Raw genomic sequence first — 26,715 nt, 5'->3', positions numbered from 1 at the left:
GTGTCCAAGGACACCTGTTCATTTAGGATAAGGGGGAGCCCGCGATTGGCAGCAACAGAATTAATGGCAAGTGCTCGAGGATCTATAGATACCCGCCAGGCATCATGACCGTGTGTAAGGCTTGGTTATGGACGACCTGTCCTTATACGACCCGGCATGGTGAAGTGTCCCTGGCCACTGTCTGTTTCTTTACGCCCAGAGATTCCAAAACGCCTTTTATACCCTTTCTACGTGGTAGACTGTTAGTTGGATGCTATCACACACGCGAAGGATAACCTAGAATACCCTCAGATCACTTTGAGCCCGAATAACCTGACCCCACTGGTAGCATACCTATCATTCCTAGAGTAATGAGACGAGTTATAAACTTATAATATGGGAAAGGATTCCAGTGTTGTCCATATAAGGTTGTCCTGATATGGAAGAGAATTAGGGCAGAACTGTGTCCGCGTTCCGCCTTTGCCCCGTCAAGAAAATGGGACCTCGACATTATTTCTCTGCCAAACACGAATTATTCTCGACCAAGCCTGGACCTGGTTACTGTGATTATCTTCGTTATCCCCACTCGGTTTAAAGTGCTGTCTCCAGAACGAGCAAATATGGTTAGTCCTTCTATGTGCTCTCCGAGGAATCACTTGTTGAGCATTTGGATTAAACGCGTTTTCTAATATCGGATTACTAGGCACCAAAAGCTGGAATATCTGCTGCAGAGAAGCAACGCCGTATCTTAGCCTATCTTCGAGCAACACGAACATGCCACACCCTCAAAGACTTAGAAAAAACGCTTCCGCCTGTCGCATCGATCAACGGTATGCAAGTAAAGGACCACATCCAAGCATTGACCGATGAAGGCCAACTCCACGTCGAGAAGATTGGGAGTGGGAACTGGTATTGGGCTTGGGGTGGCGAAGAGAAGAAAGCCCGTGAGCAAGTGATAGACGGCTTAGCTAAAGAAGCAGAAAAAATACAGAAATCTACGGGAGAATTGGAAGCCAAGATCAGCATTATTCAAGAAGAGCAGCGCCTTGAAGAGGAAAGAAACCAGAACGGGTCTAGAGAGGAAAACGAAAGGGAAAGGATGGCGTTGGCCATGAAGAAAGACCAGCTGGAAATGGAAATTGCTCGTCTAGAAGCTGAGATCAAGAAGCGTGTTCAGGGCGATGGGGCTGGTTCTATTGCGCAAAAGGAGGCTGATATTACAAGATGGAAACAGGAAGCCCAGATGTGGACTGATAACATCTACATCTTGGAGGAATACCTGAAGAAGCTGACGACCGGTGACCGGGAAGTTCTAGATGCTGTGAGGAGGGAATGCTATGGTCTAGCGTATGTTGAAGGAGAAGGATTAGCAGAACTAGATTTCTGATAGGCCACTACTTATGCATGAATCGGCTACCACTATTCATTTCATCCGAGATGTTTATATTATATCAAACTACACAAATTCTTACCTGTCTCCGAGTACTACCTGCCTAGGTAAACCTGTTATATCACGTGGGTTATAGACACGTGATGCACATGTACTTTGCGCACTTCGCGGCAGCTCGAGCTCGATATTCAACCGCAACCAATGAACCTCTCTCCTCCGTACGTTCTCTCTACTAATAGATTGAGCAGTGTCGGTTTCTGATAGCGTGATAGTTGGCAGTCAACATGATTCCGAAGCAATTGCGGTTCGACCCAATGGTCGGATCCCGCGTCATCTCTGCGTGCTCCTGCGCGCGGTCCCAGGTACTAAGAAGCTATCCTCTAGCTCGGTCTCATCTACGGTTGAGCTCCAGAAAGGCATCTACCACGAGTGAATCTGCAGCGAACGCGGCGATAAACGCAACAAAGCCGAAGCGAAGATCTGGAGGGGTAGTTTGGACTACCTTCCTCGCACTTGGGTTAGGTGTTGGGTATATTTACGTCACTGATACAAGGGCAGGAGTACATCAATGGCTAGTGCCGCCAATGCTGCGATGGCTGTATCCGGACGCGGAAGACGCTCACCATTTTGGAGTTGACCTGCTTAAAACGTTATACCGATATGGGCTACACCCGCGCGAAAGAGGGAATCCCGATGGTGATGGTAAATTGGTTACCAAGGTCAGGCTATTCATTGGAACCGATTCCGCTTGTCACTGACCTTATAAACTCCTCCCTATGCTAACCGGACTTTTTAACAGGTCTTTGGCTATACACTATGCAACCCAATTGGTATCTCTGGTGGGCTTGATAAAGACGCGGAGATTCCATCCCAGCTATTCGAGCTTGGACCAGCAATTGTTGAGGTGGGAGGAACCACTCCTCTCCCGCAGGCCGGCAATCCGAGACCGCGAGTGTTCCGTATACCTTCCCAGAACGCGTTGATCAATCGGTACGGGCTCAATTCGAAAGGAGCAGATAATATGGCACTACTTCTCAAACAGCGAGTTCGTGATTTTGCTTACTCTGCGGGGTATGGCTTGGGCGATGCTGCTGAACAACGGGTCCTTGACGGGGAGGCTGGTGTCCCTCCGGGCAGTTTAACGGATGGCAAGCTTCTTGCAGTGCAAGTTGCAAAGAACAAAACGACCCCTGATGGTGACATCGAGGCTATCAAGGGAGACTATGTCTACTGTGTGGACAGATTGGCGAAATATGCTGATATACTGGTCGTGAATGTCTCCAGCCCCAACACCCCAGGGTTGAGAGATCTGCAGCGTGTCGAACCACTAACGAAGATATTGACTGGTGTCGTCCAAGCAGCAAAGCGGGCTGACCGCCAGGTTAAGCCATTTGTAATGGTGAAGGTCAGCCCAGATGAGAATTCAGATGAGCAGATAAGCGGTATCTGTGACGCTGTGACCAACGCCGGGGTTGATGGGGTTATTGTTGGAAACACTACCAACCGAAGACCTGAAGCATTGCCGAAAGGTTATGTTATGTCTAACAAGGAGCAAAACACACTCCATGAAACAGGTGGGTTCTCCGGGCCGCAACTAATCGACGGGACGGTGGCATTGGTTGCAAAATACCGGGCTCAGCTTGATCAACGCGGCACCCCCAAAGCTCCCGCCGTGGATGAAGAGAGTGTGCCGCTTGTCGACACCGCAATTGGCTCTACCCAACCTCGAAAAGTCATCTTTGCTTCAGGGGGTATTACGAACGGAGCCCAAGCCCAGGCAGCGATCAACGCTGGCGCTGATGTTGCTATGCTCTACACCGGCCTGGTATATGGTGGCAGTGGGACGATTACAAGGATGAAGGAAGAGATGAGGGCGGCTAAAAAATCTATTTAAAATTGCTCTACCTATGACGACATCGTCCTGCACGAGCATGGGGCGGGAGCATGGATAAGATGCAGGGTAGAAGCAAAAAAAAAAAAAAAAAGGGACGATGGAAAAAATATTTGACATGTGTGGATATATACGTGTTGCTGGACTTGCTAGGTATAGGGACTTCAACTCAATCTAGCTTGCAGTTTTCGGGTATTTGGGCGATCGAAGGCTATCAATTGTGTTCGAAGGGGAAAGAGTAGATATAAAAAGAGGGAAGAAGGCTGAAAGAACATCCAGAAAAATAAACAGGACCATTATTTCGATTCCCCAAACTTGGCCTCATACTCTCCAATACACTTCACTTTCTCAGCGCTGGCGCTGGACTCATCGAACCGATACGTCAACCAATCTCCCACCAGCTTCTTCGCCAACTCGATACCGATGACTCTCTGGCCAAAGCACAAAACCTGTGCGTTGTTGCTCAAGATGGCCCTCTCAACGCTGAATGGATCGTGAGCGGTCACGGCTCTGATCCCAGCAACTTTGTTTGCAGCAATGGCCACTCCGAGACCAGTGCCGCAGATCAAAAGAGCACGGTCGACTTTTCCTTCTTTGATCAAGTGGGCGGCCTCGACGGCAACATGGGGGTATGCCCGTTTGTCGGTTGCAGCAGGGACACCAACATCTGTTATCGAAGCGACGAGTGGGTTTTTCTCTAGATGAGCTTTGATGGCTTCCTTGTAGGAGTGGCCAGCATCATCGCAGGCGACGGCAAGGCGGAGAGGAGGGAGCGAAGCGGCCATCTTTCAGACTTGTTGTTTTGAGTATTGGATTTGGTGATTCTCTATCTTGATATGGGGTATTTCGTTCGATCTTGCTTGCGGAGGTGTGTGTGGATTAGACGGGGTAATTAATATGTGCAGCGTTCATATAAATAAGTGGGCAGAAGCACACAGTGGATTGCGGAGGGAAGAACGTGTTGTATTTATATCTGATTCGGTGGCACCCTCGGGGCAATGTAGATGGCGTTCACTTCTCATTCCGCGGGACAGGCCGTTGTCATCTCCATAGAAAATAGCCGTCTGCTCCGTTCTCTCAATTACATCCGGTTCCCTGGTGGTGCAGGTGGTGGAGTTATATGGAGAATTGATGATTATCCATCTCCACCTTCACATTGTCGTCGGAAGGCGTACGGAATATAACTCGCTATCCCAGATGATTGTATAATCTGTACCACCGGACAAATACCGTGAATACCGTGATGAGCCGGGTCCTGGTTCTCTAGGAGGCAAAGATGTGCCTGAGATGAGCTGTTGCAGCTAGAATGGTGAAACCCCCACCAGCAGACAAGCGTGGAACCCAATGTCAACCCAACCGCCGTACCTTTGCCCAAAATAAAGGCCGCAGAAACAGAGACCCAAAGTGCTAGATGGATGGTTTGATGCTCGAGCTACACGGAGTAACTATATGAATCTCTAAAGCTACCTGGGTAGCTAGCCACCGGACTACCGGATCCAGTAAACCGCTTATCGATAAAGGTTTTGCTATCCCGGAGCGACGCCGATGGAAGTTGGCCGCCAGGGAGGACGAGAGCTTTCTCTTGCTCGTATCTCAGACAGCTTTCCCTTGGCTAGTTACTAAGTCTCACGCTGGAGACTCTCGACAAGAGACGGCGCATTTACACCTACGAGACCAGAGAGACAAGGAGGACGGAAGCATGGCCGACGCAACGAGATCAGGGGTGAAATACCCAGTCCTCCCTGAGAAGTTGTTGATAATCTCACTAAAGATGTATTTTACACCTTCGCGGACTCTTGAATACCTACGAGCACTGTTAGAGCCCCAGAACGAGATCGTTTGTGCAAAAAACAGATCTAAACTTCTACTCGCCCTCATCCCCGACTTTCTGACGATATACCCTTGCTCCGAGATCATAGAGCAATTCGAGACCAAGCTCAATGCACAATCGGCTGAATTGGTCCCGGGTTCCTCGCCGCTACCACCTCCTTTCTTACTGGGAGCCCAAGACTGCTTCTGGGAAGCATCGGGGCCGTATACGGGGGAGATCTCACCTTCGTGTCTGCATTCGATGAACGTTTCGATAGTCGAGCTAGGCCACGCCGAGCGGCGGGCGATTTTCAAGGAAACAGATGAGCAGGTCGGGCCCAAAGCTGCAGCCGCGAGTGCACAGGGTATGATCCCACTCGTATGTGTGGGCGAGGTACCCGTCCCTGGCCCAGTGATGTCAGAGACAGTCGGCGTGGCGGTAAAGGAGTGCGAAGTTCAGGTCAAGGCCGTGCTGGATGCGATACCCGCAGATGCGCCTATTATCTTTGCATACGAGCCTGTCTGGGCAATTGGACAGCTGGTCCCCGCTGGCGTTGACCATATTGCTGCCGTGGTTCAGGGAATACGTGCGGTCACGGATAGAATACGCGGTGAGAAGGGCAGAGGTGATGTGAGGGTGATATATGGAGGGAGTGCGGGGCCAGGGCTGTGGGGACAAGGAGGGTTGGGTAAAGCGGTCGACGGTATGTTTTTGGGAAGATTTGCGCATGAAATCGAGGGAGTGAAGAAGGTAGTCCGGGAGGTAGAAGAAAGCCTCGAATAGTAGAAAGCCGGACCTTTCTATATAACTTTTGCACTCGAACTTCAAATTTGATAGTTGAAGTTTGTAGAACAAAAATAATGTTAAAATTCAACGACTAGGTCACGTTACCTTGATGGTACCCGGAGCGGCAGAACTTTCCTAAAAAGTTCTAAAATATATGACAATTATTAACAAGCTTTATTGTGGCTGACTGATCATATTACATAATATATACTAGTCTAAATCCGGGTCAAGGAACGACATCTCAGCCTCCTTTCTTCTTTCCATCCTAGTCACGTATTGGTTCTATCTTCAATCATCTCGTGTTCTCAGGCGGGTCAATACGAAGAGATTTCACCTTTAAATGCCTCTATCTTGAGTAGCACCCAACGGGATATCAAACTAGAGTTCCTAATTTTAGGAACGAAGTAATCTGTTGGTGATCATTATCCTAGGCCACCAACCATTTGCCTAGTTTGATTCCAGGATCGACCTTGACTATACCCTTCTCTCCAATCATGGACGGAGCAACCATGAGGCTTATAGGCTTGTTTGAGCAGTGTTGGCGCACGAAGTGGACCGGCCTCTCACGAAATATAAGGGAGTGACTCGCAAAGCGGCTCTACTACTCCGTACTTTTGTCGACTCCGTACAAAAGGGCCCCATAAGAGCCTCCTCTTTATTTTATCGTCAAAGGGACGGATCTGGGGTTTCCCTCGGAATTCGAGATAGCTCTGTGATTCTGAGCAAGATGGACACTATCACGACGCTGACAGTTGGTCGGGCATCAGGTTTGATAGCGTTTGGTAACTTCGTTGGTATGTTCGCTCACTTCTACGATGGCCATGCCCGTTCTCTAACCCAAGAGGCTCGCCTAGTTTCCTTCACCATCCCGCTTCTTCTAGCTATTGTTCTAGTCCATCATCTCAGTGATACCTTGTCTGCAGCAACCTGGTAAGCGTTAAATGAGAACAATTTGGCCACATAACCGTATCCCTAGAAAAGTTCTATCCTTACAACACCATGCTAGGTCCGTCCTTGCCCGCCAGTTGCATTCGACGACATGGCCAACGTTGCTCCGAACGGATTCTGTTGCTGGGAAACACGTCCACTGGGGTGTCTCCACGGTGGCCTATATCAGTATAGGTCTGGCAATGCTCGGTGTCATCTCTGGAGTTGTGACGCCGTTAGGGCTTAGCGACAAGGTCCGTCCAGTATCGACCCAATATGTGAGCTTTCACTATGCACCTGATATGTCCAGTTTTGGCAAAAACACGATAGGACGTCCTGATATGCCCTTGTCTCGGGATTGTCTTATCAAATCCATTTCCTGCCCTGGCACATTCGTCCCTGGGTCCGTCATCAACCAAGGTCACGGCAAACCCTCTCCGAACCCGAATATTACTTCTACTACAAACATTCCCGCAAATATTACCAAAATGTTTACGAGTGCCTCAAAAAATTCCAGCATAGCGAGCATACTAGATATTCAGTACCGGTTTTGGCTACCGTATTCCTCAGAATATTTCGATGATCACAAGCCATATCCGCGAGGTCAATTGCTACCCCTCGACTCCCTCATTTCAAAAGACGATATAGTTCTAGCCGAAGGTATAGTTGCAGATATGCGATCCGGTGGCATCGGTTTCCGAAATCACAGCGTGCCGTCGGGGCTGCCCTTTGGGGCAGAGTGGGATGAAGACATCTTATGGATAGAGCCAGACATCTCCTGCGTTAACACCAATCTCACGTACGAGCTGACTCTGGCTGATACTCTAAACGGAACTTTCTCGCCGCCAGTTCGAGCAATTGAGCTGGTAGACGAAGGCGGGTTTTCCGACCTGCGGCGTGGAAACCCGTACAAAGATTGGCCCAATATTACCTATGCATCTCCGAATCCTCGACTTCGAGCGGACCGATCAGCTTGGCTTAGCAACTTCCTAGCCGGCCTCACCTACAATCTCACACATGGCGATGCTAATGCAGTGGGTTATGGCTTTAACGTCACACGGGGCCGGCACTACCCAATTGGGGACGTTCCATACTATGCATCGCTCGATATACAGGCTATGCCTCCCTCTGCCGCCTGGCTAAACCTGCCAGTCCTACCGTTCAACAACAATGGGAGCTTGACTGTGGGTAACCGTACCATTAACGGCCCTGATGACGACCTATACTGGTATTCTATTGGGCTCTACTCTGAGCTTAAGGAACGGTGCATTGGAGAATACAGCGATGCGTCACTGAAAAACGATTATAATATTGAGTGTGGATACTTTTTCGGGGCTGCATCGAGGGTAGATGGAGGAAATCCTTTGTTTAGAGAAGTCGGGTCGAAATGGAGGACACCTATATACACTTGTGCGGGTGCCGTTAAGGCTTCGGTCAAGACCATCTCCTTCGTTATGAACGGAACCGCCACGCTAGACTCCCTTGCCATACAGAGAATCGAAGACAAGCATTATGCTAACCCGAGAGATCTCCCCCTCTGGGCACTGGAAGATTGGTGGCATCCTGGGTCCGAAGGTGCCTATTCAGGACCACTTTGGGGCATCGTCGATCATTCCTACGAGCACACGCCCGGCTACAACTTTACTCGAGCACCTTCACTTTACTTACCCTTTAGCTACTACGCTCTTACACTGAGTTCCAGTAGCGGGCCCCTAGATAACCTTGCTGGAGCGACCATGCCGTACGGAATTCTGGGCAAAGTGCTGAACAACGACTTTTTCAGCCGCCTCAGAGACGAATATGTTACGTACTCGGGAGCAAATAACGTTGCACTAGCGAACAAGTGGCGTAACCTATCTAGGACATCAGGGGATACTGCGAAGCTTCTCCGTCTCGTTTGGACAGATATCATGGCTAGTAATATTGTTGGTACAAATATGCGAGGAAACGGACAGCCAATAGACAGCACCGAAGGGGGCGGAGCATTTACTCAGGGCGTGAGGGTTTTCGACCGGAAGGTGACATACGACCTGAGATTCGCCGTTCCCGCAATGCTATTCCTCGCTTCATGGCTGTTGCTGCTGCTTTCAGCGTTTGTTATGGGAATTATCGACGGACACCCCTTCACGCATTTGAAGAAGCTTCTCAACGACACCAGTGTCGGCCGTGTCGCCGTTGGCTCAGAATATCCCGAACACAGGGGTTTGCAGAGTGCATCGACCAGGGACTGGTTGGCTGCTGCTGGCCACATCCTAGTGCGATTTTCGGGTATATCGAAGGCACCGTCCTGCGCCGAGTCACAAGAGGGACGTGGTCAAGCTCCATCCTCGCTCTTACTCCAGCCAGGATCGAATGACGCCGCAAATAAAGGAACACAGGGGATGCTATTTACGGATAAGGCGCTATAGATCTACTCGGTTTGCCGTTTGGATCAGTTGATTCTTTAGCCGGCGTTATCATTTACTATACTATAAATTTTGTTCTACACCTTAGCTTAGTCCTAGCAATTTTGTAATAACGTTTGCCTTTTCCTTGTTAGCTATCACTCAGTCACTCAGTCACTCTAGTCACTCTAGTCACTCTGTAGTTACTCTCCAGTCACTTTGTAGTCACTGTCACTATCGCAACTTGGTCTTATCGGACCTCGGCAACGGGATAACTGCCCGCCCGACTCTTACTAATCAGCCTTCCACTTGTTTCTCTCAAGGTCCAGATGGAGTACGCGTTTGGTCGCAACGGGCGGAGGATGAGCGCTGAGTTGCTGGAGAATATCAATTTCTTTGGAGCATCCGACCTCTTGCACCCCTTCACCTCCCCTTACATTAACTAATTAGCTCTAGTTGCTCTGCCAATATGACTATGTTCACTTGAAACCGTCACATATCACATACCAGATACTCACAAATTCGTACTTTAGCGTGCATAGCGACACAAGAATATCCCTCATTAACTACGGTGTACTGATCTTTAAAATTGCGCCGTCATATTCCACTGATAGAGATTATTAACAGGAATAAGCAGCTAGGATAGCTCAAGTGATCAACAATGGCATATGAGCTGAAGGCGAGGGGCAATGAGCGATATAAGGAGGGAGACTATGAGGGCGCAGAGGAATTATACTCACAGGCGTAAGATACCTATCCCCTTGATATTGACATGGATATCATGCGTGCACGAAATTCATACTAACAAGCACTCTTTGGGCGCAGTATCCAGAAAAACTCCAGCGATCCGGCCTTCTTTAACAATCGCGCACTTGTTCGAATAAAGCTCGGATCATGGGAAGGGGTAGAGCATGACTCTCGAATTGCTGTTGATCTATACGGTCCCAAGAACCCAGTTGCCGTCAAGGCGAATTACTACCTCTCGCAGGCACTATTAGGCCTCCAGCGGCCTGCAGAAGCACTCGAAATCGCTCTCGCCGCATATAAGAGCAGTTTAGAGACGAAGAACCCCAACTCAGAGCCTCTGTCGAGGGTTATACTTCGCGCGAAGCAAAGCATTTGGGCGGCAAAGGAAACATCGCGATTGAGAGAGCGTAACGAGACTTTGAAGCAGGTAGAGGTGCTGTTGGAGGCAGACTTGAAAGCTGAAATCACGCGTTTACACGAAGCCTTCCAGAGAGGAGAGATGGGCCAGGTGGGATACGACGAGGACAAGAAGGTGTTGGAGGAAGAGTACGCGAAGAGACTGAAAAACGTACGAGAAGCATTTGCCGCGGTGGATCCAGAACTCCAGGAAAGGGTATGTTACTTCTCTGGCAATTTATTCCTGCAGTTTCTTTCCTTTTTTTTTCTCTATTACCTGCATGCATGAAGATTGTGATGATCTGGGGTTTTCACTGACTGACCCCTGTCTACAGAACATGCCCGAGCACTTGATCGACAATATCACCTTTGAAGTCATGCATGATCCGGTGGTTACTCCATCAGGCCATTCGTTTGAGAGAACAAGCATCTTGAAACACATACAACAGTCTGAGTCTGACCCCATAACTCGGGTACCGATGACCGCCAGTGACCTCCGACCCAATTACGCTCTGAAGGCAGCCTGCGAAGACTTTCTCGAGAAGAACGGATGGGCCGTCGACTGGTAAGGAGTGTCTTTTAGCCGAGGTTTTATGTTTCTGCTTTTCGGCCCCCTCCCTGCGCTCTTTTTTTATACCTGTCTTTTAGATATGGTTTCCTATTGCCATGATTGCATTGCATACTGTTGGAGTCTTGTTGGTTTAGCGCATGTCTTGAAACTCGGCACCAGTTCCCGTCCATATATTAGAGTCATTATAGCACTATATCCCCCTCTCAGTGCTCACTCCCCATGTCCAGATAGAAAATCACGCAGCCAACGACGACGCTGCGTTGTGCTGCGTTGTTGCTCGCGAGATATGCCGTCCCAGGACCTGAGGCCACCGTGTTCCCGGGCTTTTTTAATCCCAGCTGCCATGACGCAATGAAACTATCGCGGAGTACTTCCAGGTACCCTCTCGGCCCGCATATTCTTGCTGCCGGCTCAAGTATCTCCGGGTACCAAGCCCGTCCTTGGGCTAAACCTGTGCGCTAGGACCACTATCCCCGTGATCACGGAAACATCTAAATAAAAAGCCGCCCCTCCCCCCGCCTTGGAGGAAGAAGAAGAAGAAAGCCCCCAGGAACAACAGGTTACAGCAGAGGAGACAGTTTCAAGGCAGTAAGTTGGCCCCCCGCTGGCGAAGGGAGAGGCCTGTCTTGCTTTTGAGTGCTCGGCTAACACGGTTTCCTCGGCAGATATAGTACCAAACTTGCTTCCACAGCCCCTCACTTCGATTGATATCTCGACAACTTCGCCCTCAAGGAGAATAAAACCATCCATCAATCCAGGTTCAACCCAGGAATAGGACAAAAGACACAAACATACGGCCATGGCCTCATCTGCCGATTTCGAAGCTGCTGCTGAAGCTAGCCGGAAACTCCTCGCGAAGCCTAGTGACGACGAGCTCTTGTCTGTACGTCATTTTCACCATTCCTACATCCTCCTCCTACCACATCAAAGGCCTCTCGTTGGATTTTGGTAAAAGTCATACATGATAGAAAGCTAATGCCAGACCCTGATAGCTCTATGCTCTCTTTAAGCAAGGAAAGCAAGACCCCCCATTCGAGAAAGCCCCTAGCCCCGGAATGTTCGACTTGAAGGTAAAGACCGCAGAACCAGCCTCTTTAATACTTTATGAATATAAACTAATTTCTGCCTCTCTTTATCGACAGGGAAAATACAAATACGGCAAATGGAAGGAGATCGTCGAGGAAGGGGTTACCCCAGAACAAGCCCAAGAGCGATACATCGCCCTTGTCGAGAAACTAAAGGCCAAATACGGCTACGACGAGTCCAAGGCGCCAGAGGCAGTTGGCTCTTGATCGAAAAACAGCATGCAAGATGGAGTCCGGAACACAGGGGCAGGAACAAGGAATGTAAAATGAATTAACGCTGGGTACATAAAGTCATAAATGGGACGTGATATCATGTTGACTGCTGACAACGAGAAATGACGGCAGCGGTGGTGTTCTCTGGATATAGTTGTTTTTTTTTTCTTTGATCCCAAAGGCTAAATAGGAATGATGCCTTTCGTAGTCTCTTAGAATCGAATATTCAAGTGATAGAATAAACGTTCCATTTCTGCGCCATGTCCCCTCTTCCTCCTCCCCGTGAAGGTCTAAAATATTTCATATCAAGAAGATCTACAGGGATATAGTTATTTGATATCAATGTGCGGGGTCAAAGATGGGGATTATATAGTTTTAACCACTCTCTTCCCAGGTTTGTCCTAGCCAATCGGGCTCCCTATGCACCGCTGTGGCACACCACGGAACATCTCGATGAGTATACGGAACAAGTGGAAGGTCGTACGGCATACGTAGTCCAACCCTAGTAGAATTCGTGGCGCCTGAATTCGAGGTAGAATTTGTGGAGTCGGTCCCAGGGGGTGGTGATTCTTGAGAGGGAATATCGGATTTGAAGCAAGGAATCAATTCAACAGGGTTATTTGAAGAAACCTCGCCTCCATCTGACTTGTCGCCGAAAAGATCCGGCCATATCAGCACCCCTATCTCCCAGCTGCATATTCTCACTTCCTCCTGCGTGTTAGCGCCAGCTCCCCATGCTTGGGTGGATAGGTTTGCGGAAGTAACCATAGCCCAGTCGACGCCGGTCATATCTGAATCGGAAAACCGGATGTACGTTTTAATATGAGGCGCAGCCCTCCTTCTGCCTGCTTCGCGTATTAGCTTTGCGCCTGCGTTATGTCGAGCAGCAGCAGCAGCAGTATTAGAATCGCTGGGGCCTCCAGTGTCCCCTGCCCAGTGACACAAGTAGCTACGCAAGTATGCTAGTTGTTTCTGTTGTGAGGCGCTTTGGATCTTCGTATGTATAGATCCCCCGGATGCATATCCATCTAGGGACCTTCTAATTTCGTCTGGTGTGGGAAAGATAATTGAGAATTTCGCAAGGGTGGCATTGGAAGCATCATTAACTCTGGATCGGGGACATAGTGCATTGAAAAATGTTTCTTTTAGCCATTTATCCGTCTGCCCTAGGGTGGCTATTGATGATATCTAGATATGTTAGAAAAAGGCACTTCTAAAGATCATATTTCTCCAACACACTTACCTGAACCACTATATGTGGCTTCCGTTTCCGATTCGAGTTGCTTGCTATAGGGATAGAGCCAATGGTATCTTTGAGCGCCGGCCAGCCCCAAAGGGTCCTCTCGCGGGAGTCAAGTTTTTTGACTGGTTGCCTTGACGGAACACTAGCGATCAGTGCAGCTTTCACTTTACTGAAGTCATACCTCTTCAGTTGGCTCACAAGGCCGCCAATCTTCTTATTGTTGTACGCGTCTAGATATGCAAGCAAATCTCTTTTGAAACGAGTGCCGCTTCCGATATCTCCACAAGCATTCTCCGTCGTGGACGACGATAGTGGAAGCAATGGTGACCTCCAAACCGCCTGGGACATATTACCCCAGTCTCGGGGTATCATATTTGCTGTATGTATTATGACCCTGAATAATTCTTCGTATTAGCATATTAATCTGGCCTGGCGTGGCATCAAGGTGTCCCTTACTGTGCCAGGTTATCATGTCGAATCAAAATCATCATTTTAGAATGGTGAGTACCGAAAGGCTCAGGCATATAGGCCACAATTGCCTCAACGTTTGGATAGCGCTTACATGCATCCTATTTTCGGATGGGTAAGCCATGGTCATGTATGCATTTATGAGGCAGAGGCCCGCCCAGGGTCGAAACAAGGGGCCATAAGCTTCCCAACTTACATCGATGGCTATTTTATTTGGAGCCTCTTTCTTCCACGAGCCATGCACTATCTTTAACTGGATAAGGCTCTTTACATCATGATCGAGATGGCCCATTATATAGTCAACGTCAAAAAGGAAATTAAACTGCCAACATTCCTTGATCATTGGATCTCCAAGGATATCTCGAAGCTTGACACAGTCCTTGTTATAACCCGTCGAATCCGCAAGATCACAGATATGGGTAAGCTGAACTGGTGATGGAATCAACTTTGCTTTAGGTAGCGCGCCGGCCTCCCGTTGCGCCAGCTCCGGCCCATTAGAGATTCCTCGAGATTGGCTTGCTCGGGATGGAGGCGGAGTGATAGATCTGTCTAAGGATCGAAGTATTCCTTGCCCATATGAAGTAAAGTTAGGAATCTCGGTTTGAGACGCACTTTCACTCTTTTTCAATCTCTTCGCGGGAGGAGGGCTCCCAGAATCCCGGGTTGACATGGCTAGAGGCCTTGTCAAACGGGGCCGAATAAAAAATTTCACAAGTGGTATCATATGCTGCTCAGAGAGCCATTTCCGGGTATAAACACAGTGTAAGTCATGTTGCTAAGATTTAAATATTTCTCTATCGAGATATGAGTTGAGTGATGCAGTTAAGCTACCCGTGGACGCATAACTATTGCGTCACGTGATATAGTAGTTAGTTACAGCCCCTGCCTAAACATAGTCAACTTCACTCATACGCCTCATGAATGGCTGAATCTTTCCTGAATATTACATAGGGAGAAAGACCCTCTTACGAGCGATGCAACTTCAATATAACGGCATATGGTTGATGGTTGCGCCGTAGAGTCGATCTCGTACTCCGCCCCCTTGAGCCTCATATTTGTTGCTGTGCCACTAAACGAAACGCCGTTGAAAATCAATAATCCGACCATTATGTTTTGATTTGTCTCGAAATTCATGCCTCGACGGGTTTACACCCCCAAGGGTTCTCGTGGCGTAGTCCAGAGGCACATGTTGAATGAATTTACCCTCTGATATGTTCTCCTTTGGTATTGTTGTAAGTGGTGTCTTGCCTCCATTCAATGATTATTGCTAACTGAAATCGCTTATAATGTATCTGCGCGGTAATAGAGCGTGTTATCTTTGCTATAGACGAGAAGTCACTCCCTGAAGGTGTCGACGTCCAGGCAATTGTCCTCCGGCGCAAACTCTCGTATTTTGGCAATGATGACTCAGTTACTGCTCTCTTACAGCATATGGGCAAGGAGAGTCTCTGGTGCAAAGTCATTGAGGTACTTTGGCACGGATTCGATGAAACTACTTCTCGTGAACCGTTTTCTTTGTGGAAGGGTGTTGATCCGGCTTTTAAAGATTTAAATGCCGGTTTGACCGATATCGATCCAAAGAGGCTCACGGCCAATGCGGCCTTGCAACATCCATGGTTCAAAGATGTTACGGATTAAATCCAGTCTCGTTTGTATCTCCTTGCCCGTTTAGTTAATATTTTTATTCTTATGTTGTGGGAATACATGGATATCGAATATTTAACTGCATGATGCAGCTCGTTAGTACTCAAGCATCTCTACATAAGGCTGAGATGCGGCTAATCGAACTAAGCTAAGTTAACTACTAACACATTAACTAGGTAACTAACTATTTATCTCAACCTCAAGATACAGACAATAAATCAATGCTTACATGTTGTGGTGTCTGAAGAGCATGCACTTTTATCCCCACACTCACTAACGACGCCTAGAGTCTTTGAAGAGAATGAGTTCCTCGCTGGGACTAAGCAAAATGTTGAATATTGCATCGCGTGACCTTCCCCACGGTTATGCGGTCCCTGAATAACGATAGTTATTGGCTATGTTACCTCTACTGGAAATAGGGCGATAAGTTAGAGGCTTACCTATTAGGGCAATGGCTGTATTTTATGCCTTATTCTTTACCGTTACTGCACGAAGTTGCTAGCTACAGCCACAGTACAGGGGAAGTACCACTCAAACTACGAGGTACGGACGACATGTTCCCTGTCTAGTGGGATGGTCACACAACCTCCAACTCACACGGAATACTCCGTAACATGGCTTAATATCGACATCTGAACAATCAGCAACAGTTTGCTGTTTTGCAGTCGTCTGTTCTCTTCCTTTATTTCTTCGAGTTGGCGAACCAGCTGTTATTATCCATCATGGCGGTAGATAAAGTGCGGGAACTCGAGCGAGACCTTCACACGGCGTCGATACTGTCTGAAAGTTATGTACAGGCCCAACAAGATGGAATGGACGCAGACGAACGTGTTCTTGTTTCGCTTGGATATAAACAAGAATTCAAGCGCGAGTTCTCCTTATGGACTACTTTCTGCGTCAGTTTCTCGATATTAGGACTGCTACCATCGTTCGCTAGTACGATGAGTTATGGTATGCCCGAGTGTCTTCCTTGCTTTATCTTTCACAAGTTAGAAGGTGAGCTGAATATCTAAATCAAAAACACTAGGGATGGGCTATGCTGGCACCTCTATGGTATGGGGATGGATAATTGCAATGGTATTTCTCCAATGCGTTGCTATGTCTATGGCTGAGCTATGCTCTTCGATGCCAACAAGGTATAGCAAATAGCTTCATTTAACTTCCGCCTCGAGTTATTATGCCCTTTGAGAACCAGCTGACGCCATTCCGTCAGTGGAGGACTTTACTATGCCGCCGCGGTGCTTGCCCCTGCCGGATGGGGACCGTTTGCAGCATGGGTAACAGGATGGTCCAACTGGATGGCACAGGTGACAGCAGCACCGTCCGTGAACTATGGTATATCCGGGATGGTTCTAGCAGCTGCTTCGGTTATGAATCCAGGCTATGTTCCACAGCCCTATCATACGTTCCTTTTGACGACCTTGTTCATGATAATTCATGGGGTGATGAGCAGTATGTCCACAAAATGGCTTGCGGTGCTGAATTCATACGGGTCAACTTTTAATATTATCTGCTTGGTTCTTGTCATCATTGCCATCCCGGCCGGCACAAGCAACGTCCCCAGGTTCAATTCTTCAGCAGAGGTCTGGGGGACAATCCATAATCGCACATCATATCCTGACGGGTTTGCAGTTCTCATGTCCTTTCTAAGCGTCATATGGATCATGTCAGGCTATGATTCCCCATTTCACTTGAGCGAAGAGTGCTCCAATGCAAATATTGCCTCCCCAAGGGCGATTGTAATGACTTCTGGAATTGGCGGCATCATGGGTTGGTTTCTTCAGCTGGTGGTTGCATACACAGTCAGAGACATCGATGAGGTGATAGATTCCGACCTGGGGCAGCCATGGGCTTCATACTTGTTTCAGGTGATGCCGAAGAAGTTAGCCCTTGCCATCCTTGCCGGAACCGTTGTCTGTGGCTTCTCGATGGGCCAGGCATGTATGATATCTGCTTCTCGCGTCACCTACGCTTATTCTCGTGATGATTGTTTTCCCTTTTCCAACATTTGGAAGAGAGTCAATCCTTATACCCAAACTCCCGTCAACGCAGTATGGTTCAATTGTGCTCTGGGTATTTTGGCTATTCTCCTCATCTTTGCTGGTGATATCGCAATGGGTGCGTTGTTTTCTATAGGTGGAATTTCAGCACTAATAGCATTTTCGATCCCTATCGCCATTCGTGTTTTGTTCGTCGCCGATCGGTTTCGCGCTGGACCATGGAGTTTAGGGAAATATACTTCTGTCATAGGAATATCTGGCGTATCCTTTGTGGTTGTGATGTTGCTGATTGTGTGTTTCCCACAACATGCAGGCTCTGAATTAAAGTGAGTCCAGTCTTTCCTCCGAATCCCGCTAGCTTGCCTTGAAAACGAAACCTGACAAATACTGACATACAATTAATTCAGGTTGTCAGAAATGAATTGGACTTGTGTTGTATACGGTGGCCCTATGGCTGGTATTATTGTCTGGTGGTTTGTTGACGCAAGGAAGTGGTTCAAGGGCCCCAAGGTCAACCTTGAACATGCTATGATCACGCAGGATGACAGCGAAATCAGTGATGGTAGTGCTAGAAACTTGATATGAGGGGGTGTAACTGACGCTGCCGGCGGCAGAGGAGTTTATTATTTATAGGGGCTACATTTTAGCGATTTTTGGTTATATTTCGGCTCACATACGCATTTATATAATTGGTTCAGATTCTATTATTAAATAGCAAACAAGATGATTAAATAAAGATAAAACAAATATTTACACGACCAATATCTAACCTTTTTTGTGCACAAGTGCAACATTATATACATCCTTTCCCTACGCGACTAAATCGCTTCTAACAATGCCGCTTCGTTCACACATCCCCCTGAATATTCCGTTTTGTTCCCACAAGGCTAACGGGGTATCCATTTCAGCTATACATCCCTGGTCCATTACACATATTCGATCATAGTTGATAATCGTGCGTAGTCGATGTGCGATACAAAGGAGTGTCTTGCCCTTGAATCCCACTGCCATTGTCTCTTGGATCTTCTGGTCCGTTTCAAAATCGACCGAAGAGGTAGCCTCGTCACACACGATGATGCGCGAACCACGAACCAACGCTCTGGCAAGGGCCATTAACTGTCTTTGGCCGAGAGAGAAATTTAATCCTTCTTCCTCTACTGCTGTATCCAGGTGAATTTTTTGCTGCTGCTGCTGGGGGTCACTTGTTGGTAGCTCTGTGTCCTTTTCGTCGGCGTGATCGATGTCACTGTGGCTCTCCTTGTCTTCGCCAACAAGATGAGACTGCCGCAACGCAGACCAAAGTTCGAGGTCAGTGTGTTCATTGAAAGGATCCAAGTTGGATCGTACAGTCCCACGGAAAAGGGCTGGATCCTGTGGGATGATGGCCAGCCGGCTACGAAGATCATGCAGCCCAACGGTGGAAATATCAATGTCATCAATCTTAATGGATCCTCTTGAAAGTTCGGTCAATCGGAAAAGGGCTGACATGATACTGGATTTCCCGGCTCCAGTTCGTCCTACAATTCCAATTCGTTCTCCTCCCTTGATATCCAAATCAAGCCCTCGAAGAACGAGCGGAAGGCCATTGCGATATCTCATTTCAACATTTGAAAAGGATATTTGTCCCGATTGGGGCCAATTTTCATCCATCTCCCGCAAATGCAGTGGCGCCTCTTCCTCTAGTTGCGTTCCATAATAATGTATTCTTTCTGTTGCGTTCATGCTATTTTCCACTTCAGCAAGCTGACGAACGGTGAATTGTAGTAATTGGGAAATCGAAAGGATGAATGAGAGAACTAGGCCGGATATACTTGGATCTACGTCGAATCTTGACGTGACAACCAATATACTTGTGACTAAAACCATTAACCATCCAACGGCATCCAGCCGAATGGTTAGCCATCGCTGGTTGGAAAAGGTTAGGAAATATGCACTGTCCATGTTGTCGACAGCCTTTTGAAGTCGACGCGTGAAATAATCTTGAAGACCATACGCTCTTATAGATGCTGTCCCCGATATGGCTTCTGTAAACTGAGAGAAGACTTCAGACCGAAGGACGGCCTCATGACGTTTGAGTTCTCTCGCAGATGCTCGGTAAAAATTGGATGCGAAAAGGAATATAATTAACAACGGAATAAGAGCAACGGCGAACTAGATGGGTTTAACTGTCAGCAAGTCCGTCTTCGAGTCACTTGGAACAAAATCGTCTCAAAGATTAGGGTGACTTACATAGTGGAAGTATACGATTATCAGTGCGATCACAGCAAGAATCAGGCCAAACGTCAAATAAAACGTGCGCATTGCGTCTGTTAAATCATTGTCCATCGTATGGATATCTTTCGAAAACCTGTTTGTCATTCGACCCAAGGGAGTGGTGTCAAAGAAAGACATCGGAGCTCGCAACACTTTATGGATAGCTCGAGAGAGCATTGCTTTGCTTGCGTTTGTTCCACTTATGGTCAACGTGGTTGAAAAAATGAACAAGAAGAGAGCCTGTGCAGCACCCAAGGCGACATAGATTCCGATATATGCTGCTGTGGAAAGGTCGAACTTCCTGGATACCCAATAGGATAGCCATAGGGCATTGATAATTGTACCTCCATTTGCGAGCAACAATCCCAGGACGATTATAGGGAGATTAATGGGCCAGCCAAAGTTAGCAATATAGGCTCCCCAAACTCCCCAGCTAACGGAATTTACCGCTCTCTCTTCCTTTTGCATCAGGCCACCGCCGGGCGCCTTCAACGGCGTTTCAGCTTTATCTTCTGCATTTTGAGCCCCTTCAGAGCTCTCCTTGCTCTTGCCTGCAACCTCCTCGTCTTCCTCTTCCTGTATCGTCGAGGACATCAGTTTTTGGAAGCTCTCATTGTGGTGCATTAGATTATCAAACGTGTCTATCGCCTCAATGCGGCCATTGTCCATCAGAATGATTCGATCACAACGGCTCAGGACATGCAGCTGGTGGGTAGCGAGGATGCGGCACTTGTCCTTTAAGAGACCACATATGGCATTATCCATAATATGACGACCTACATGCGCATCGACAGCAGATAGGGGATCGTCCAGGAGAACTAAAGAGCTGTTGAAATATATTGCACGAGCAATGTTCAGTCGTTGTTTTTGTCCTCCGGAAATTGTTATGCCTCGTTCTCCAATCTCCGTTTGGTCTCCGTTGGGAAGCATTTTAAGGTCTGCTCGCAAAGCACAGGCATCTATAACTTCGTTATACCATGCCTCGTCGTACTCTTTGCCAAACAAGATATTTTCCTTCACGGTTGCATTCTGAATCCATGCGTACTGAGGACAGAATGCACGAGAAGCTCCCATAGCTGCATGGCCACCAGTCATTCGCATATCTCCAGCAAGGGCGGCCAGTAGAGAACTTTTACCACAGCCTACTGTGCCGATAACAGCCACAAGCTCGTTGCGGCCAGCAGTGAATGATAGGTCAGTAAGCTGGAAAGGTTCTGCGGGACTCTGGAGGCCAGAATCGACAGGGTCCCATTTCTCTATATCTTTGTGGGTTTTCCCTTTTCCTTTGCGTTCAGCTCCAGCGCCTTTCTTTTTAGGAGAATCTTCTGCATTCGTAGGAAGCCGTTCCCAAGTGAATGAGGCACCACTGATTTCAAGTGCATTGTCCAAGGATTGATCCTGCTTGATATCATCTCTCTGCTCTTCGGCAAGGAGGAACTCCTGAATTCGATTTAGCGCGGTCCACGCATCGGTTACCTGGCCAAGAACCAGTGGTAACATATTCAGCGGCAATCGAAGGGTATTGAATAGAGCGAGGGAGGAGAAAATCGGTGCCGGGTTAAGGGGGTGTTTGGTGAGAGAGAATGTAATGAACGACAGCATAGACGCAAAAACCGGAAGCGACAATGCGATACAAAGGAGGACATTACGGATCGCAAGCACAACCTGGATTGCGCGTACTTCTCTCTTCCGAAGTTCGTTCAGCCGCTTCAAGAAACTCTGCTCCCAACCGAAGAATTTGACAAACCTTACAGCTTGCAAGATTTCTTGAGTAAGTGATACTCGCTGATCGGTGATCTTGTTGATCTTCTTTCGTCGTCTAATTAATGATTTGATGGCATGTGTAAGTAGGGGAATTCCTGCAAGTAGCAGTGCATACCCTGAGAGCGCACTATATCCGATATTCACCACGAGAAGGATGAGGGCGAGGATAATGATGATGGGAGACGTCCATAGCAAGTGAAAGAGGCCAAGGGCTTTGTCGATACGATCGGTGTCAACGCTCATTAATGTGATAATGCGGCCGTTGCTCCATCCAGTTCCATCGCCCATCACACCGTTATTGGCATTGCTAGGTCCAACAGTCTTCTTCTTGCTAAATATCGATTTCAGGATATTGTCGTGTGTCTTTCGGAGCTCAGCTGTCCCCTCTACAGCACTCGGCTCACTTCCAGCAGGCCCAATGGCCTTCCCGCCGGCTCTAGCTCGCCCCGAAAGCCTCGTTGCTTTGGAGAATATCAAGCTGACAAGGGCTGCTCGACTCTGTCCGCCGACCATCATTCCTCGGAAGAAGAATTGACTCGTTGTTATGCTTTGAATAATCTGCATACATGTGATACCAATAGCAATTCCGATTCCATTCTGGATGTGAGGACCCGGCAAATGTCGATGTTTGGCAATGTAGGCCTCAGTCGCAAAGGCAATCAAATATTTGGTGGTATATGGCGTGAGAACCTGGAGAACACATGCTACCATCTGGCAACAAGCACCGATCCATATTTCAACTTTGAACGTCTCGTACCCAGCCCCTAGGAGAGGGTACTTATCTCCACGCTTGATCCTCCTTTGAAAAGAGGCATCAAGTCTCGCGGCAAGACCTTCGACAGACCTATCCGGGTTCACCAGCCAGATATCTTCGAGTTGAAGCGGTCGGAGATAACCCGTCTATAAAATTGCCGTTAGCATTACGTTAAAGGACGGTAAAGGAGCCTCAAAGAAAGGGAGACATGAAACAAAACACTTACCAACATCAACGAATGCATCCATTGGAAAGTTATCACATTGAGCAAACTCGCTCCATGTTCCTTCGAGATAGCACGCTCCGATGGTACAGGCGGCGGTTTTTGAAGTCTGATCGGGTTCAACCTCTGATACCATTTCAGCTTGGTCGTGGGATCCGATTGTGCTTCTTTGCTTCTATCCACTGCCTCGTTACTACCAGTGTCAGATTCGCTATTATTGCCAGACCTGCTGTTGGCGTCGATCTCTCTATTCAAGCTGTGGCTGCCACCATCTCTGACGATCACTGGTGACGACATGCCACCTCTAGAGCACAGCTGGTGATGATTGGGCTATATTTATATGCCCTCAATATCATGAAATCAATAGGTAATGCTCCGTATCTCTATTAATCTCCCATCTCTCTTGTGAATTCTATATAATCTGTGCAGACAAAACCGGTCATCTTGAAATGCAGGAGGAAACCACATATTATGAACAGGCGGTCCGACCGTCTCGGGAATAGCTATTCCTCAGTATTTTATCCCCAGTCCATCCTAACCCCGAATCTGGCAAGGTACGGAGAACGGAGAGTAAATTCCACCTTTATGCCGACTTCTTTCCCCCAACGTTATCCGGGCGAAGCAGCAGAGCTTACTAATTAACGTGCTGGGTTTTCGTCCGGACTTTGATCCCCGGGCATGACTTCGGATGGCAAGCGACCTTCTAAGTTACGGAGACCGGGCAGTTTCAGGTTGTTAAGTCCGGATAAGCGAGTCTGCAGGGATAAAGTCAACGGCCGCTACTTGATTAGCTGGCTATCTACTCCGTATGAAGGAACACTATCCTCTCCGGCCTAAGACCATAGTCTATACGAAGTAAATAGGGGATGTCACCAAATGTGCTAATATAAGCGGTGGCCTTTGGACGCAATTTATGTGGCCCTCTTAGTAAGGATTTGGGCAGGCGGTTATTTTATTGCCGCTTAAAAATTGGAATATAGCCGCCCAACAGGGTCTTTTTATATCCTCGAGGACTTTCTCAAACAAGGCACCACGTTCTTCCTCACTATCAAAGGTATTTGGAGGGTGAATACACTTCCTCGACCATCTGACCACCTTGGTTCGTTGCTTCCGATGCAACTAGCCTGTTGTGATACAAAGTCAGTATCAGCATATAAATTCGTCTTTAGAGGATTTATACCATGCATGCAAACGAAACGAGAGTCATCTGCGGGTATACCTCTGCAAATATAGAACGTCCGGAGGCTCTTACTCAACTGTTCCTTGTTACTTGTGCTTTTGGACTCATATATACCTACCACTCAGGACAAGGAAAGAACATGAATGGAATATTCACTTGTTTCCCAATACCAATATACTAGAAGAGTAGATTGGTATGAATCTCAATCCAACAATAATACGAGGATAAAGGGAGAGTCATTCTGCTAGAATCGACAACTTCATTCATCACATTGTTGGCGGCCCTTTGCTCAATACCAACCGCGGATAGAGAGCCTGCATGCCCAAGTTTTGTAAAACAGAATTTTCATCTCAACATACAGCGACAGTCCATTATAGGTTCGCCAGAAACCCGAACACCGGCTCCTCAATTGTGCATATGCTAGAAACTCGCGGCTAGAACAGAGTTTCGAGAGGAAGATCGCCGGAAGCCCCACAAGGTTATTTCCTTCGTATATTTCGGACATTTTATATCAGATGCTGTTAAGAAGTCAGGCAAGGCGTGGAGCCTAGGTATCGAGCATGAGGCGTTGAGTGCAAAGAGATGTTTATATATGCAGAGTCTAGGCCGTCTTTGTCCATATAAAGAGGCAGGCTCGTTATACATCTATATTCTATACAACGGACCTCTACATTTGAAAATTTACGGTCAGGATCTTTATTATATAACTAAAGGGGCTGCTACTTTCAGATATTACAATTTTGATTATAATTTTGAGAAGAGTCAAACAGCGTTGCCTCATCTCTATGATTCTAGATATCTAACAGGTCCTCCGCCCTCTCATCAACCAGTCATCCTCTCTGGCTAAGACTACTTCAAACCCTCAACAGATTATTCGATGTTAGTTACATGGCCCATAGTTAACAATACAACTAAGACTACAATATCTTCGCTCGTAGCCAAATATTGCACCCAAGTGCAGAAAGTGACGATACTTCATAATACTATGGCATGGACGCAAGTGGAGAGCATACGGAGCATACAGTCTATTCTAGCGCCTAGTAATAATGTATTACACATTGCCTCAAGGCAGGATAAACCAAACAGACGTCTCCCTTCGCCATGAAGTGATGCAATCCCAGGAACCCCTCCCAGGTAGGGGTTTTCCTTCCATGTCCTATCTATCTGCTCGCGAGGTAAGGGTATATAAAGCAAAAGACGACAAGAGCCAGCCGACTGTGGGTAGGTCCTCCTCCCTTTATATTTTCCTTCCGCCCTCCTGTGATCCCAAGTGAATTTTGTTTTTTCTGGCCGTTTAAATACATCAAGACATGATATGTATGCTTTTGCTTTTGGTAAAAAAGATGTTCAAGTTAAAAGGTTTAGGTTTGGTGAATTGTTAGTTCTGCCCGAGAAGTAAGAATGCAATGCAGGGTGGAATGAGGTAGGTTGGACGGGGGAGAGAAGTGAGAGGGTGTTTATTTGGGCGAGGTTGGGAGTTCCTTGAGGGCTTCCTCGATGATTTTGAGGGAGTCCTTGATTTGGTCTTCGGTGATGACGAGTGGAGGGGCGAATCGGATGATGTTCTGGTGGGTGGGCTTGGCCTGGAGAGTATGTTAGAATATATAGATGCTTCTTGATATAGGGGTAGAACTTACGAGCAGGCCCTTGGATTTCATCAGCATGCACAGATCCCAGGCGGTGTGTCCGTTGGTCTGGGACTCATCAACAACCATGGCGTTCAGCAGTCCTCTGCCTCGGACGGTCTTGATGATGGGGGATTTGATGGCGTTCAGGCCGGTACGGAACTGCTCGCCGAGCGTCAGGGCACGGTCGACCATCTTCTCGTCACGGATGAGCTCCAGGGCACGGATGGCGATGGCACATCCGAGCGGGTTACCACCGTAGGTAGAGCCGTGGGTGCCGGGCTCGATGGTAAGCATGACGTCCTTGCGTCCAAGGACACAGGAGACAGGGTACATGCCGCCGGAGATGGCCTTGCCGAGGAGGACGAGGTCAGCCTTGACGCCGCTCCACTCCTGGCAGAGAAGCTTTCCGGTGCGAGCAATGCCGGTCTGGACTTCATCACAGATCAGGAGGGCGTTGTGCTTCTCGCAGAGGGCCTTGGCCTCGCGCAGGTAGGCCTCGTCTGGCACCATGATGCCGGCCTCACCCTGGATGGGCTCGAGGAGGAAGGCAGCGATCTTGGGGCCGGCAGCATCGAAAGCCGCGCGGAGGGACTCGATGTCGTTGTACTTGATGGGCTTGTCGGTGCCAGGAATGACACTGCCGATGTTGGGCAGGTATGGGCCGTAGTTCTCCCTTGACTCGGGGTCCGTAGACATGGAGATGGCGGCGAACTACGCAGTCAGTATCTCTAGCAATAAATAGGTCTATAAAAACTTAACAATAAATAAAAGATAAGAAACTTACGGTACGGCCGTGGAAGTTGTCCTCGACGCTGAGGATGATGGCCTCGTTCTGGGGGATGCCCTTGACCTTGTACCCCCATTTGCGGGCGATCTTGATGCCGGTCTCGACGGCCTCCGCGCCGGTGTTCATGGGCAGGACCATGTCGTAGCCGAAGAACTCGGTGACGAACTTGGCGAACTTGGGGAAGACGTCGTTGTAGAAGGCCCTGGAGCTGAGGGTGAGGGTCGAGGCCTGCTCGGTCAGCGTCTTGACGAGCTCCGGGTGGCAGTGGCCCTGGTTGACGGCCGAGTAGGCGGACAGGAAGTCGAGATAGTGCTTCCCCTCGGGGTCCCAGACAGACGTGCCAGATGCGCGCGCGAAGACGACGGGCAGCGGGTGGTAGTTGTGGGCAGCGTACTGCTCCTCCTCCGCGATGGCCGACTGCGTCGACGAGGCGTGGTATCTGGACACATCCTTGGTCCCGGGCACGACTTGGGTCGCCATTGGAGCCATTATACGTATATCAAGCAGTCGTGTATATGTCGTAGTGGTATCAGTAGTAGTGGTATCAGTCGTGAGTAGTGGTAGTTGTATATCAGGATAGTGAAAAGATCGA

The 26,715-nt window shown here is 48.2% G+C and overlaps 10 protein-coding genes across 10 annotated transcripts; 6 read left to right on the top strand and 4 right to left on the bottom strand.

Annotated features, from left to right (window-relative positions):
* Positions 1 to 599: 599 nt before the first annotated feature.
* GIQ15_02268 (orotate reductase (NADH2)) lies at positions 600 to 3,263 on the top strand (the record flags this gene model as incomplete). The annotated part of the gene is made up of 5 exons (XM_033549685.1): positions 600 to 602; positions 683 to 1,326; positions 1,506 to 1,587; positions 1,642 to 2,088; positions 2,169 to 3,263. 5 exons carry the CDS (start codon positions 600 to 602, stop codon positions 3,261 to 3,263), a joined length of 2,271 nt encoding a protein of 756 aa, XP_033406846.1.
* A 293-nt stretch (positions 3,264 to 3,556) lies between these two features.
* On the bottom strand, positions 3,557 to 4,045 carry GIQ15_02267 (ribose 5-phosphate isomerase; the record flags this gene model as incomplete). Its single annotated transcript, XM_033549684.1, has 1 exon — positions 3,557 to 4,045. The coding sequence occupies one exon, from the start codon at positions 4,043 to 4,045 to the stop codon at positions 3,557 to 3,559; it is 489 nt and encodes a 162-aa protein (XP_033406845.1).
* Positions 4,046 to 5,031: 986 nt separating this feature from the next.
* On the top strand, positions 5,032 to 5,853 carry GIQ15_02266 (triosephosphate isomerase; the record flags this gene model as incomplete). Its single annotated transcript, XM_033549683.1, has 1 exon — positions 5,032 to 5,853. The coding sequence occupies one exon, from the start codon at positions 5,032 to 5,034 to the stop codon at positions 5,851 to 5,853; it is 822 nt and encodes a 273-aa protein (XP_033406844.1).
* Positions 5,854 to 6,583: 730 nt separating this feature from the next.
* GIQ15_02265 (uncharacterized protein) lies at positions 6,584 to 9,191 on the top strand (the record flags this gene model as incomplete). The annotated part of the gene is made up of 2 exons (XM_033549682.1): positions 6,584 to 6,786; positions 6,863 to 9,191. 2 exons carry the CDS (start codon positions 6,584 to 6,586, stop codon positions 9,189 to 9,191), a joined length of 2,532 nt encoding a protein of 843 aa, XP_033406843.1.
* A 637-nt stretch (positions 9,192 to 9,828) lies between these two features.
* Positions 9,829 to 10,879, top strand: GIQ15_02264 (U-box domain-containing protein; the record flags this gene model as incomplete). Its single annotated transcript, XM_033549681.1, has 3 exons — positions 9,829 to 9,911; positions 9,993 to 10,527; positions 10,646 to 10,879. The coding sequence occupies 3 exons, from the start codon at positions 9,829 to 9,831 to the stop codon at positions 10,877 to 10,879; spliced, it is 852 nt and encodes a 283-aa protein (XP_033406842.1).
* Positions 10,880 to 11,680: 801 nt separating this feature from the next.
* On the top strand, positions 11,681 to 12,173 carry GIQ15_02263 (Acyl CoA binding protein family; the record flags this gene model as incomplete). Its single annotated transcript, XM_033549680.1, has 3 exons — positions 11,681 to 11,764; positions 11,874 to 11,951; positions 12,024 to 12,173. The coding sequence occupies 3 exons, from the start codon at positions 11,681 to 11,683 to the stop codon at positions 12,171 to 12,173; spliced, it is 312 nt and encodes a 103-aa protein (XP_033406841.1).
* Positions 12,174 to 12,554: 381 nt separating this feature from the next.
* Positions 12,555 to 13,794, bottom strand: GIQ15_02262 (tyrosyl-DNA phosphodiesterase 1; the record flags this gene model as incomplete). Its single annotated transcript, XM_033549679.1, has 2 exons — positions 12,555 to 13,367; positions 13,423 to 13,794. The coding sequence occupies 2 exons, from the start codon at positions 13,792 to 13,794 to the stop codon at positions 12,555 to 12,557; spliced, it is 1,185 nt and encodes a 394-aa protein (XP_033406840.1).
* A 370-nt stretch (positions 13,795 to 14,164) lies between these two features.
* Positions 14,165 to 15,528, top strand: GIQ15_02261 (uncharacterized protein; the record flags this gene model as incomplete). The annotated part of the gene is made up of 2 exons (XM_033549678.1): positions 14,165 to 14,309; positions 15,197 to 15,528. 2 exons carry the CDS (start codon positions 14,165 to 14,167, stop codon positions 15,526 to 15,528), a joined length of 477 nt encoding a protein of 158 aa, XP_033406839.1.
* Positions 15,529 to 18,344: 2,816 nt separating this feature from the next.
* GIQ15_02260 (oligomycin resistance ATP-dependent permease YOR1) lies at positions 18,345 to 22,825 on the bottom strand (the record flags this gene model as incomplete). Its single annotated transcript, XM_033549677.1, has 3 exons — positions 18,345 to 19,685; positions 19,764 to 22,451; positions 22,532 to 22,825. The coding sequence occupies 3 exons, from the start codon at positions 22,823 to 22,825 to the stop codon at positions 18,345 to 18,347; spliced, it is 4,323 nt and encodes a 1,440-aa protein (XP_033406838.1).
* Positions 22,826 to 25,165: 2,340 nt separating this feature from the next.
* GIQ15_02259 (ornithine aminotransferase) lies at positions 25,166 to 26,612 on the bottom strand (the record flags this gene model as incomplete). Its single annotated transcript, XM_033549676.1, has 3 exons — positions 25,166 to 25,291; positions 25,346 to 26,047; positions 26,121 to 26,612. The coding sequence occupies 3 exons, from the start codon at positions 26,610 to 26,612 to the stop codon at positions 25,166 to 25,168; spliced, it is 1,320 nt and encodes a 439-aa protein (XP_033406837.1).
* Positions 26,613 to 26,715: the final 103 nt, after the last annotated feature.

The sequence above is a fragment of the Arthroderma uncinatum genome (assembly GCF_011692745.1).
Source record: "Arthroderma uncinatum strain CBS 119779 chromosome Unknown scaffold2, whole genome shotgun sequence".
NCBI classification, from domain to species: Eukaryota; Fungi; Ascomycota; class Eurotiomycetes; order Onygenales; family Arthrodermataceae; genus Arthroderma; species Arthroderma uncinatum.
The sequence above is the reverse complement of the archived record's forward strand: the minus strand, read 5'-3'. Positions and strand labels throughout refer to the sequence as shown.